Below are 12449 nucleotides of genomic sequence, written 5' to 3'. Positions count from 1 at the left end.
ACTACGCCGCTAGAGGCGCTTCACTTTTATGTTACTTATGACGGGCGCTATAATATATGGATCATATTTCCAACATAGAATATTTCCTGATCCTGACCATATAGAAAGTTACTGTCTCGAGCAAAGTTGTTCAGGTGACCAAGTCCTTTCGGATGGTGGCCATATTAGTTCAGAACTCTCTCACTACGCAGCGCTAGTGTGCATGTGCAATTCCTATATAAACTGTATCTCGAGAGCCTGGCCATATAGAAAGTTGCTGTTTTCAGCAAAGTTGTGCAGGTGATCAAGTCCTTTTGGATGGTGGCCATATTAGTTCAGAACTCTCTCACTACGCAGCGCTAGTGTGCATGTAGCAATTCCTATATAAACTGTATCTCGAGAGCCTGGCCATATAGAAAGTTGCTGTTTTCAGCAAAGTTGGGCAGGTGATCAAGTCCTTTTGGATGGTGGCCATATTAGTTCAGAACTCTCTCACTACGCAGCGCTAGTGTGCATGTGCAATTCCTATATAAACTGTATCTCGAGAGCCTGGCCATATAGAAAGTTGCTGTTTTCAGCAAAGGTGTGCAGGTGATCAAGTCCTTTTGGATGGTGGCCATATTAGTTCAGAACTCTCTCACTACGCAGCGCTAGTGTGCATGTAGCAATTCCTATATAAACTGTATCTCGAGAGCCTGGCCATATAGAAAGTTGCTGTTTTCAGCAAAGGTGTGCAGGTGATCAAGTCCTTTTGGATGGTGGCCATATTAGTTCAGAACTCTCTCACTACGCAGCGCTAGTGTGCATGTTGCAATTCTTATATAAACTGTATCTCGAGAGCCTGGCCATATAGAAAGTTGCTGTTTTCAGCAAAGTTGTGCAAGTTGCACATGCACACTAGCGCTGCGTAGTGAGAGAGTTCTTAACTAATATGGCCACCATCCGAAAGGACTTGGTCACCTGAACAACTTTGCTCAAGACAGTAACTTTCTATAAGGTCAGAATCACGAAATATTCTATGTTGGAAATATGATCCATATATTATAGCGCCCGTCATAAGTAACATAAAAGTGAAGCGCCTCTAGCGGTGTAGTTCTCAATTTAACCCAAATCCAATGGCACAGGCTTGTTGGTCTAACCCAGTACAGCAACTTTGTCGAAAACAGTATAGCTTTATGTATTGAAACAAATGAGATAATCCACTACAGCCCCCATTAGTGAAAATCCCATAAGCTGTGGGTATCCTTATTCGCGGTTCCTTATTCACGCCCCCGTTACCCCGGCAATAAGGATTCCTGACTGTACCAATTTATGTAAAAAATCTGTAAAAGGACAAGGTGATATTCTACAACATAATAAAATCTAGTAAAGCGAGTATCCACACCCAAACGAATGAGCGACACTCGAAAAATAAATATGCACTGAAATTTGTTTTCCCCCCCTTTGTGATATTCCAAGCTTTTGAAGGGGATGCAAAAGAAAAACTTGAAATTTGTTCCGGCCTAATTAATTTATCAGTAAAAATAGAAGCTCCGAGCTCGCCCGATGCCTCCGGAGGACAGAATACTCGTGCGTTATTTATTTTGTCCACGGTCCGAGGAACTTCGCCAATTCAACAACACAACGTCCGGTCGATCTTGCACGACACATTGTATTTCCTTAATTACCATTGAAAACTTGGCCTTTCATTTCGCTGAAACCTCAGGCCAAGAATCTCTGTTACCCAATAAACTTGCTGATCACAGGGGTTGATGTGATTGTCTGAGTTGAGCAATCTTAGGTCAAGCCCATTTCTCTAACAATTAAACGCATTTGTCGGGTTAAAATTGATGCTTTTTAATCGGTCTAGTTTATTCTTCCATTCAATCGTAGTATTATATCATACAATTTTGCTTCTGTTTACATTTTTTTTTTGCTTTTCATTTTTGGGTTGCGAATCTTGCGTTATTAAATCTCAAAAGTGATCCATTTCTATTTTACAATCAATTTCCCTACATTTCAATATTGGTTGCTTGATAAAACTTAAATAAGTTTGATTCTTTTAACTCTACTATTTCTTTTCGCTCTTTCTATTTGTAGGTTGTATCATTCTTGTATGCTCCATATAAGTCTAATAAATTATAAAAGTTATTTACACAGGAGGTGAATTGATTTACAAATTAAAACCTTAACACTTAAGGAGACCATTGTAACTTTGAATTTGATTATGCTAACTGTCAGTGAGAGGAAAATGCCCAACTGATGTGCTTGTTTCGTCAATTTCACCATTTTTCTGCTATGATACACTATTTACAGGGAAAATTATAAGATTCGTTAAAACAAATTAAAACGATAAAGTACGATTGGCTAGATTTGTGAGGCTACCAACAGAAAACAATCTCTCTGTTTCAAATAAATTAAAATAATATCTTTGCATGCATGTGGAACTTAGGATTAGAAATCGTAACCGAAACTTAAGTGTTGCCACCCTATATCTGCACTGAAAAAAAATTGCGATGGTCTTTTAGGAACCGCGAGCGAGAAACTGAACTGAATCCTTAAGGTACAACAACCTTCGACAACAGGTTGAAAGCAATTTCTGTTTTTGATGGAGGAGGAAAATGAGCCTACGGGCTATCGTGCATGCTGTCGTCGCTTTCCAGATATGTCACGTACGAATCGGTACTGTCCGGGTGGTGGCCACTAATGTCCATGTGGGAGGTAATCGGTGGACCCTGGCCTTGCTGGGGCATCTGCTGCATCCCACCACCGCCACTGACGTCGTAGCCGTGCATCTGTGGACAAAAGAAATGGAAATTGTTAGCTGTTGTGCTTAACAGTTTAATTTTGCGATGGAATGAAAAAAATAATATAAATTTCAATTCACACAAAACGTAGAAGTGTTTGAATATTTTGCTACAACCTAATAAGTGGTTCTAAACTAGGTTCTGCAACTTTTCCAACTCCGAAATCAAAAGTTTTCAAAACTTGCACACCCCAACTTAATTTCAAACGCTATGTTGCTTTTTCAGATATCATCACTTCGTTCGCTAGAAGAAGGAATGCGTTCGTTTTAAATATTTCATGGTTTAATATGGCTGCGGTGTCCTATCCTCCCTTGCAGCAATCGCTTCGTCGTCAACTCTGCACTGACAACTGCAAAAAATACGGAATTTTACGTATTTCGCCTTCAGCCTCAGTAGGACTTTCAGATATAGGCACTGGAAAAGGAATGGCTGCTGGTAGGTACCTACACTGAATACGATGCGATGCCATCATGTTTCCATACTATCATCAGCAGTCGTGCAACGGAGATAGCCGCACAGGTGAGTCGCTCCAAGCCAGAAGGAGACAGATCCACAAACATTATATTTATATTATTTATGTAAAGCCATATAGCGCTGAGTTTAGTTTGTCCCCTTCTCCTGCTACTCGCATTCTTCATGAATATGATCCCAAAAAAAAAACTCCATAGCCGCTGGATTGCAGCGTGGTCTCGCTGCGGTTGAATGGAGACGAATAAATTTGCACTTTTTACATGTTTCCATATTGGTCTTTCGCCGTTCGTCTGTATTATTGAATTTGGCGTTTTCAGTTCTTTCCTGCGGATTATGAAAATTATGGTGTCGTACAACGTACCTGATTGACTAGGTGCTGGAACGCAGGTGTGTGGGTGTTGATTGCACCGTTGCTGTCCAGGTCCGAGTGCAGCGCAAAGTCCGAAAGGGCCTTCCACGGTGGCTGATAGGCGGTTACTTCCAGTCCATGCATGTTCAGCGGAGAATCATGCCGTACCGGGGAACTGGCAACCATTGGGATTCCCTGCATACCGTAACCGAGTTTACGACCTTCCTGTGTGGGGTGGAGATGGGGAGGAAATCGATTAGCTAGTGAAGGGAATCTTGCAATCGGAAGAAAATTTCTATATTGGTTCAAGAGTGTAGGTCGTAACTAGAATATGTTGCAGGAAATTTTCACAATAATATAATAAAAGAAAAATTCAAATGAGATAACCGAAGTGAAGTACAAACTCCAACAAAAGCTCAAAATAGAGCAACCATAACAATGTTTTAAAAAGGTTAAAAGGCACATAAAAGGGTAAGGTAGGGAAAGTTGGTTTAGCTAGTACATTTATTAATTTATTTGTTTGTCAATATCAACAGGAGCAATACAACCCCAATGATGGCTATCTTTTTAAATCCAGCATTAGGGCAACATTAAGCAAAATCATCTTTGAAAAGGTTCCGAGCTCGTCCCGTACGGGTCGGGATTTGACAGGAAAATAGTACTTTACTAGCCCGGTTGTGTGTGGAGACCAGGGGTTGAAACGGTCGACGTTTTTTACTACACTCGCCTCGTTGTCGTGCGCGACAGTCTGTTTGTATTCGTACTCTCATGCTCTACCGTCGTCTCTCTTACATAACACAAACGGTAGAACAACATTCGAGCAAAAAGAAAATTCGTTTTAATTCCTCAATTTGGTGAAAATTTAACCATTTCTGATCAGAAATTTTATTACTAGGACACCGTTGTTTGCTATTTTCGGAATTCACACAAGCACAACAGCAGCAGCTCTTATTATGAGAAAAAATAAAATACATACATTCGCGACAGCCTTCGGTGGCAGTGTCGTATGACAGAGTCTGTCATATGACATTTTAGTTTGGTACTGTAATTTGATAGCTTGGTTTGCAAAGGCAGTCGATTATCACAGAAAATGTGTCGACTACGGTGACCGCTTACAATACTGGTGCAGACTCCTTTATAAAGCAGTGATGCTTAATCTTTAAACACATCACTGCCAGATGTCAAAAAAGTGAGGTTAACCCGACGGTGCAGCTCCCTATTGGTTTGAGCTTGAGCTTGAGCTTGAGCTTGATTGACCGCCCACGGTTGCTACTCTGTTATTGCCAGATCAGCTGTAATTACACAGAGAACCAATAGACGATGCTTGGGACTAGCAATCATCCTCAATGTGTAAAAACTGGTGATCTTAAATTAGGCAATACCAGCGCCGGCCGCGCCCGAACACAGGTCAAGAAAGGAATGGGAAGGATTGTGTTGACATGACACTCGCTTTGATGGAAGCCGAGAACACCTCTGCACTTCCACGAGGAATCACTGGGATGTTGGATAAGAGGGTTGGGTTTGCAGCAGGGTTCGTTTTGGTAAACGATAAGCTGAATTGATTTCCTAACGATCATATAACGCGAAGGAGCTTGGGACTAAACCCACGGTCTTCTGCTCAGTAAGCAAAAACGTTTGCCACTAGGCAGACGAGCACCTTTTTAATCACCGAGTTGCTGTTATTACCATTACCATATTAACAAATAAAACGATTGACGAATCTTGAATGTGGATGGGCTTGAGATTAGACTCATGATGTTCTGCTCAGTAAGCAAAAACGGTTGCTCTAAGGCCACCGAGCCCCTCATATCACATAATACCGTTGCTCAACTTTTTGTATCCATTCAAACCCGGAACCAACGACAACAACGAGTTTCGCAAAATACACGATACACAAGCGATTTTACCATAAATCTCTTTGATATGTAAGGACCTGGGACCGCGTTTTTCTGCTCAGTAAGCAGGCCACTGTAACCGACGATCTTTCAAATCCGAAAACTAAAAACTACGAAAAAGTACTTAGGCCTTCATTAAGTTCCACTTTCACGCGACGTTCAATGACAGGGTCCTATCCAGGATTACATCTAAAAAATCCAAATCTGGCCAACGCCCACCTAAACCTGTTCTAATCCACCTGAAATGACTAACGAATGGAAGACTTTGACTACCCAGCCATGCAATAGTCTCATTCCGTGCCTTATGGCAACTTGATGATTCGATTGCGCTCATCTTCTGGCACCACCCAGGGGAGACTTGGTTCTGTACCCAATGCTTAACTTATCTCCATTACACTCAGCTACTCGCAATTTCTTGTGATATAGTGGGCGGAATATTATTATAAGAGACAATTCAATGCAGACGTCTTTCCAAATTTGGCAGATCGACAGGTAATCGGTGAGTTACCACGATAGTCGCTATTCAACAACTCGCAACGTCCCATCGTCAACGCCTGCTATGAGAATTTCCCATTGCAGACGCCAATGAAATGATGTCATCGAGCTATCGATCAACTACCCTGGTTATCGCCTGGTACCTTATAGCACGATGCTAGGAGGCGAACCGGAAGAATCGATGAGCTACATCCCCCGGTGCAGCTCCCTATTGGTTTGAGCCAACTAAGGACCAAAACGGGATAAAAAAGAAGTCCCTTAAAAAACATAAAGGAACGATAACCCAAATGGTAGAACTGTTCCACAAATGGATTGGATGATACTCGGAACATATGTATATGTATATTTGGCATCACTGAGTACTAGTTGTCTCTCTCATACCGCCGCAAATCCATTCAGGACGACACAAGCTCGGTTTTGTCGGGAATCAGTTTAAAATCGGGTTCTCTGGAAGGGTGAAAAATCATAATCACAGAAAAAATACCGAAAAGGAAACGGAATTACCGACTGTCACTACCGAGTGAGAAGAAAATATCATGGCTACTTTTTTTTCGAGAGATTTGCATTGCTTGAACAAAGTTCTCTCACTCTTGCTTTAACTTTTCATTCTCTGTACGGACCAGTGTTCACTCGGCTGTCGACAGAAGCAGGCCACTCTCGATGTGTGTCAAGCGATCGTCTGTTTACTTAGCAGCAACCATTGGGAGTTATTCCGAGAGTCGAAGTGGCTTTTAAAGTGAAATCAGTCACGTCGTGGTGACGTGGCTCTCTGTGTAAATCAAATGAATAGTCACGTCACCACGACGTGACTTTTCTCACTTCACTAGTGACAAAAGTCACTTCGACTTGTGTGGTCCTCCACATTGTTATTCATCAGCAGTTCTTTCGGTCGATGCTCCGTCGACTTTGGAAAGCAACCGTTTCGTGATGAGAGTGTGAGTGATGACCATGTTTTACGTCCATTGTTGCAATGGAAGCGTTCTGCCCCCCGTTGGCGATACTACCATACAACGAAACCACTGGAAGCGGATTCCGTTCTGATGGAGGAGGGTTATTGGATAGCGGAAGATATAGTGTTTATTGAGCTATATCTTTTGACCATAGTTTTACGATGTTGTGTATAGTGAAGAAGAATCATCGGCTCTGTAAAGTTAATTCGATTGAGCCTTATCAAAAAAGTTAATTAACAAACAAAATTCTCTGTACGCAAGAAAAGTACCGTTTCTCTTCTCACATCAGCGATAATTTCTATCTCTGATCGTAACATTAAGCACACCAGCCGGATTGTTTTCAAACTTATCGGTATCTTAGAATTCTAACTGGTTTCCAATTTGTTGTAGCTGTTGTAGGTAAAACAAATTAAGGTTAAACCCGTCTCTTTACTTGGAGACCATTAATTGTTATTCGTGATAAATCAACGTTAAAAATTCTTTCTAAATTTTAACCATCTCGTTAAGAAAATTTAAAGAATCTTACATTGAACTCATTTTATCAGTTCACAAAAAGATGATATCTTTATTTTATTTACACATTTTTAGTAGCAAATTTTGGAGCCAAACTCGCCAGTACTATTGTACATCAAAATTGGACCCCTACACGGGTAAAAATCCGATTCCATTTTCATGAATAAAAAATCAAGAAATGAGAAAACTTTCCATCCCATGAAATCATTAAAATGATTCATGATTTCGGGATGGAAATTCATGATTTCATAATGCAGCGGAATCATGACCGCTACAAGCGTTACCTGGTAAACCGTGTTCACCGCACTACATAGGTATCTCTTATACGCCTTTTGCCTTCCCTTATACAAGTACTGATAGTCTAGTGGTCAAAGTATGGGTTTAATGATCGTAAAGTTCCTGGCTCGAATCTAGTCTGATGCTTTATTTTGTTTTTTTTTTTTACATTTTTACTCTAAAGCTAAATGTTAAATTTATGAATTTAGTTCCTGATTTTAACTCGAATGATTCATGATTTAGGGAATCTTGGGTGCGTTACGCAAACATAGCTCATGATATCATGAATATTAATTATGGTGTATTTTCATAACATAAAAATACGCTATGTTCATGAAATCATGAGCCATTTTTCTTATTTCGGAAATTGGATTTGTTCCCGTGTATTAGATTATAGCAAAGTTCTTGAGCAAAGATTTTTTTTAAGTATTAAAAAAAAACTAGGGTTTTTAAGACTCTACCCAAGTAACCAAAAGTTCCGCATTCAAGTTCCATAAGTTTAAAAAAAGTTCCGACAGAACTTTCTTCCCAAGCGACCAAAAGTTCCGCATTCAACGATAAAAACCCACTTTCAAGTTCCATAAAGTGCACATAAAGGCACAACTCTTGCGTGATCAGAGATGTTATGCATCAGAACATCCCATTTGCGCCGACTGGGATTAAACCCAGGCCTGCTGGGGTGACAGGTAATCACGCTTACCACTACACCACCGGCGCTGCTAAGCAGAAATATTATTATTATATCAATGATTTCAACGTAAACGAATATATTATATGTTTGGTACGATAGTTAAGTTCAAAAGCTACAAAACAAAGTTTATAAGAACGCATAATATGAATATTTAAATCCATTCTTCTCAAAAACAAGAGGAGTGCTCCTAGCAAATCCATTTTATCTTAAAGCTTACAGTAAAAGTATGGACGTCTGTCAAAAGTTGTTCCAATCGAACCGTCAAAATGCACCACTTTGCTCGATTGGAACAGCTTTTTTCAGTTCTGTGGTGACAGTCGTATGCCGAAAAGAATCAAGGGACATTTCAATGTGTTTAGACGGAATTGAAACTCGTATGACGAAATTGGAGCCAAAAATTCTCTCTCACGAGCTCGATCTCTCAATATGCCATGTAAAGTATTTTTTGTACCGAGGATGCAAAAAAGGAAGTTAATCTAAATGCATATATAGAGGCACCAGACATGTTTTGCAGGGTCAGGTACTCTATGTTGTAGTCTGTGAAAGAGATGTATAGGCTTCTTGACTACGCTGTCCTCTATGAACAACTAAAGGTCCGTTTAGACTATCTGATTTTGATTGCCGCCATAGTGAAAAATCTGCTCGATTTTACTTTCAACACGCTTTGGCGAACTTCCCTGTTTGTTGGTGATGCTTGCACATGTCGAAAGAACTGTTAATTTAAATTTAAAAAAATGCATAAGGAATCAAAAGTAAATACTACCGCACAGGCGCATTTGCTTTAATTATTTTAAATAAAATGAGAAGGAGAAGATGAAGAGTTGTAAATGGTTGCTCAGGAGGAACACCGGCAGGGATCTGGCTCATCTTGTCCTTCAAGAACTGCGATTTGAAGACAAAAAAGGATTTCAAAACTTCGCCAGGAAAAAGCTAGTGGGAAAAGTTCTCTATAAATCCACATGGTTCCTTGAGTTCTGAAAATTTCTGTTATGATCTTAATTCTGCATATTTCTCTGAAGACCTTCGGACGTCCCTAAAGTTTTGTTTCTGTTCTCTGGTAAAATATCTTTGAAGATCAACAAACTTTCCTGAAGGTCTGCAAATTTCTCGGTTGTTCTGCAGATTTCTTAGAAGTCCTGTGTGTTCTTCAGAAGTTCTGTAAATTTCTCTAAAAATCTACAAAGTTCCTGAATCCATGCAGATTTAAAATCTTTAAATTTCAACAATTATCTCTGATGTTCACTAAATTTCTTATAATCTACAAACTCCTTAAAAGTTCTGTAATTTTCTCTGTAGATTTTCATAATTCAAAAAATATTTCAAGGAAGTTCTCTGAAGATTTACTGATTTTTCTGAAGTTGTGAAAATATCTCTAAAGATCAGCGAACTTCCCTGAAGTTTTGTAAATTTTTATTAAAATCTTACCTTAAAATCTTACAAAAATAAAATTCTGAAAATTTATTTAAACATCTGCACATTCTTCAGTAGATTTGCTATCATCCCTCTAAACTTTTCTGAAGTTCCTAAAATTTCTGAAGTACTGTATTTCTGCTCTGAAGATCTACGAACTGCCCTGAAGTTCAATAAATTTCTCAGTAGATCTCAGAACTAAAATTTCTTTGTGGATTCTTGAACTTCCATAAAGTTCTAAAAGTTGTACTTCGCTGAGATCTGTTTCCTGAAATTTTACGAATTTTTCTGAAGATCTCAATTTTTTTTCTGAAACTGTCAAGTTTTCTAAACTACTGAATGTCTCTGAAGATCTGCAAAATTCCTTGCAGTTCTACAGATTCCTCTTGATATCTACTCTTCTGAAGTTCTGCAAATATCTTTAAAGTTATGTAAAGTTGTTTTATTCTCAAGATCTACCTATTACCTTGAGGCTCAATAAATGTCTCAGTAGATCTGTAAACTTGTCTGAAGTTTTGTAAACTCCTCTGTACGCTCTCGGGCTACCTTGAACATCTTTAAATTTCCCTGAAGATCTTCTAAATTATCTAAAGTTCTCCAAGTTTATATTAAAATAGTTGAGCTACATTAAAGTTTTAAAAGTTTCTCTGAAGATTTACAAATTTTCCTGAAATCATATGAATACTTTATTTAAAATCACCAAACTTCCCTGAAGTTCCACTGAAGATCCATTAAAATTTCTGAGATTCTAAAATGTATTATACAATCACACTTTCATGAAGATCTAGGACCATTCTTGCTATTTTTTCAGAAGTTCTGTACATTTTTTCAAAGTTCTGTAGCTTTTTTTCTGAAGATCTACGAACTTTTCTGATGTTCAACAATTTTTCAGTAGATCTCTAAACTTCTGTGAAATTCTTTACTTTTCACTGTAGATTTTTGTCTGAAGTTCTGCGAATTTCCCTGTAGATTTGCAAAATTCCCCTTATAGTTTTACAAATTGATTTGAAAATACTTTAACTTACTTGAACATTTGAAAATTTCTTTCTTTTTGAAGATCTACGATCTCTCTTGTGATTTCTGAATTTATGCAAATTTCTTTTAATTTATGTAAAATTTTCTATAGACATAGTTCTGTTCTCAAGATATACGAACTACCCTGAAGTTCAAAAAATTTCTCCGTAAATCTCCGAACCTCTCTGAAGCTCTTAAAATTTCTTAGTAGACTCCTAGGGGAAAGACAGCTCCAAGTATCAGCATCAATACCGATGGTGGAAATATAAAAATATTCTAATATGTGTGATATTTGCGAATCTTATACTTAGTCTGACAGTTGTTTTTTGTTTTGTTTTTGGCTATTTTTGGTTTAAAGTGTACATTTGACATTCGTTTAATCAAAAATGGATTTCACACGAGAGGTAATTCATTCCTTGATGATCTTGCTGGCCACCGCCACCAAAATCCGCTCCTTTTCTAATAATTTTGGCATAATTTGGTAGCTGATTTCAGTGCACATAATCTGCCGCACTTCCGTTCCCAGGAAATAGTCATTAATTTCCACGAATTTTTCATCGTCTGCGAACCAATGTGCTGTCCTCCGATTGAACGGGAATCGGCTGACTACGCCACCCCTGTAAGCGGAGTCCCAGAGTGATGGTTCCATGATCGTATTATGCTCGATTCGCAATGAGCCTGCAACTTGGAGAGATTTGCTGCTGGGGGAACGTCCAGTACCGTTTTTTTTCATGAAAAGCCGAAGTCAAAATCGATCAGAGCTATCGAAAACAAAAATCTTGGCAAAAATGATAACCAAAAAAAAGCTGTAGTAAACATAAACAACAACGGTGAAATGTCATTGGGCCGTATGAATAAAAAGAGTTTACTTTACTTTCCCGTGCTTTTCTTACGGGAAAAGTAAAGTAAACGCTTTTATTCATACGACCTATTGAGTATATGCGTTAAAGTTACACTGTTATTTTTTTTACTTTGAAGCTTTCCGCTTGACAGCTAAAAATTATAATAACTACCAATTTCAGCAATTTTTACACCAAATATTACTTCAGATCAAGTTGTAATTCCCCTAGGTAGGCTCTCAGACCTGCTGTTTGGCATGCTTATTCTTATATAATACATGCTACGTATTATATAAACAATGTTTTATTGAGCAAGCCATGATCAAAGCCATTACGACATCTTTCTGCCAATCACACTGGAAAATAAAAATCAGTAACATCATACACAGAACAATATTGAATAGTGAAACCGGCTAGGAAATCGGTTTACCTTGCTGCTGGATGTTATCAAAACACAAATCAAGCGTTCTTTAGCGGTTCAAATTCGTGAAATTTTAGAAAACAAAATATTTTCACCACACTTGCGGGTATTTTGCTGAATGAGTCGAATGAAAACTAAACGACGAATCAAACGACAAATCTAATCATCATGTCGAAAAAGTGTGAACGCATCCAAACATTTCATCCGACAACATTATCGAGCAGTCCGTTCGAATCAGACCAACAAATCAGATAGTCTAACCATCTTAAGGCCTGTATAGAGATCGAAGCGAAGCGAAAATCTCATACAAAATACTACATTTTTCACCTGCGTTAAAAACAGATACGATCCAGCGAAATC

The 12449-nt window shown here is 38.6% G+C and overlaps 1 protein-coding gene across 2 annotated transcripts in view; it reads right to left on the bottom strand.

Annotated features, from left to right (window-relative positions):
* Nucleotides 1-1812: 1812 nt before the first annotated feature.
* tup (LIM1_Isl and LIM2_Isl domain-containing protein tup) overlaps nt 1813-12449 on the bottom strand; it is a 189006-nt gene continuing 178369 nt past the window's right edge. For both annotated transcript variants that reach the window (XM_065232918.1, XM_065232919.1), the window contains 2 exons: nt 3598-3810; nt 1813-2753 (listed from right to left, as the gene is read on the bottom strand). In XM_065232918.1, the coding sequence (XP_065088990.1) occupies nt 2586-2753; nt 3598-3810 (381 nt within the window). In that variant the 3' untranslated portion in view covers nt 1813-2585. The remainder of the gene's footprint in view (nt 2754-3597; nt 3811-12449) is intronic.

The sequence above is a fragment of the Ochlerotatus camptorhynchus genome, unplaced genomic scaffold (genome assembly GCF_037179485.1).
Source record: "Ochlerotatus camptorhynchus isolate MF236.1 unplaced genomic scaffold, CSIRO-AGI_Acam_v1.1 ptg000379l, whole genome shotgun sequence".
Lineage (NCBI taxonomy): Eukaryota > Metazoa > Arthropoda > Insecta > Diptera > Culicidae > Ochlerotatus > Ochlerotatus camptorhynchus.
The sequence above is the reverse complement of the archived record's forward strand: the minus strand, read 5'-3'. Positions and strand labels throughout refer to the sequence as shown.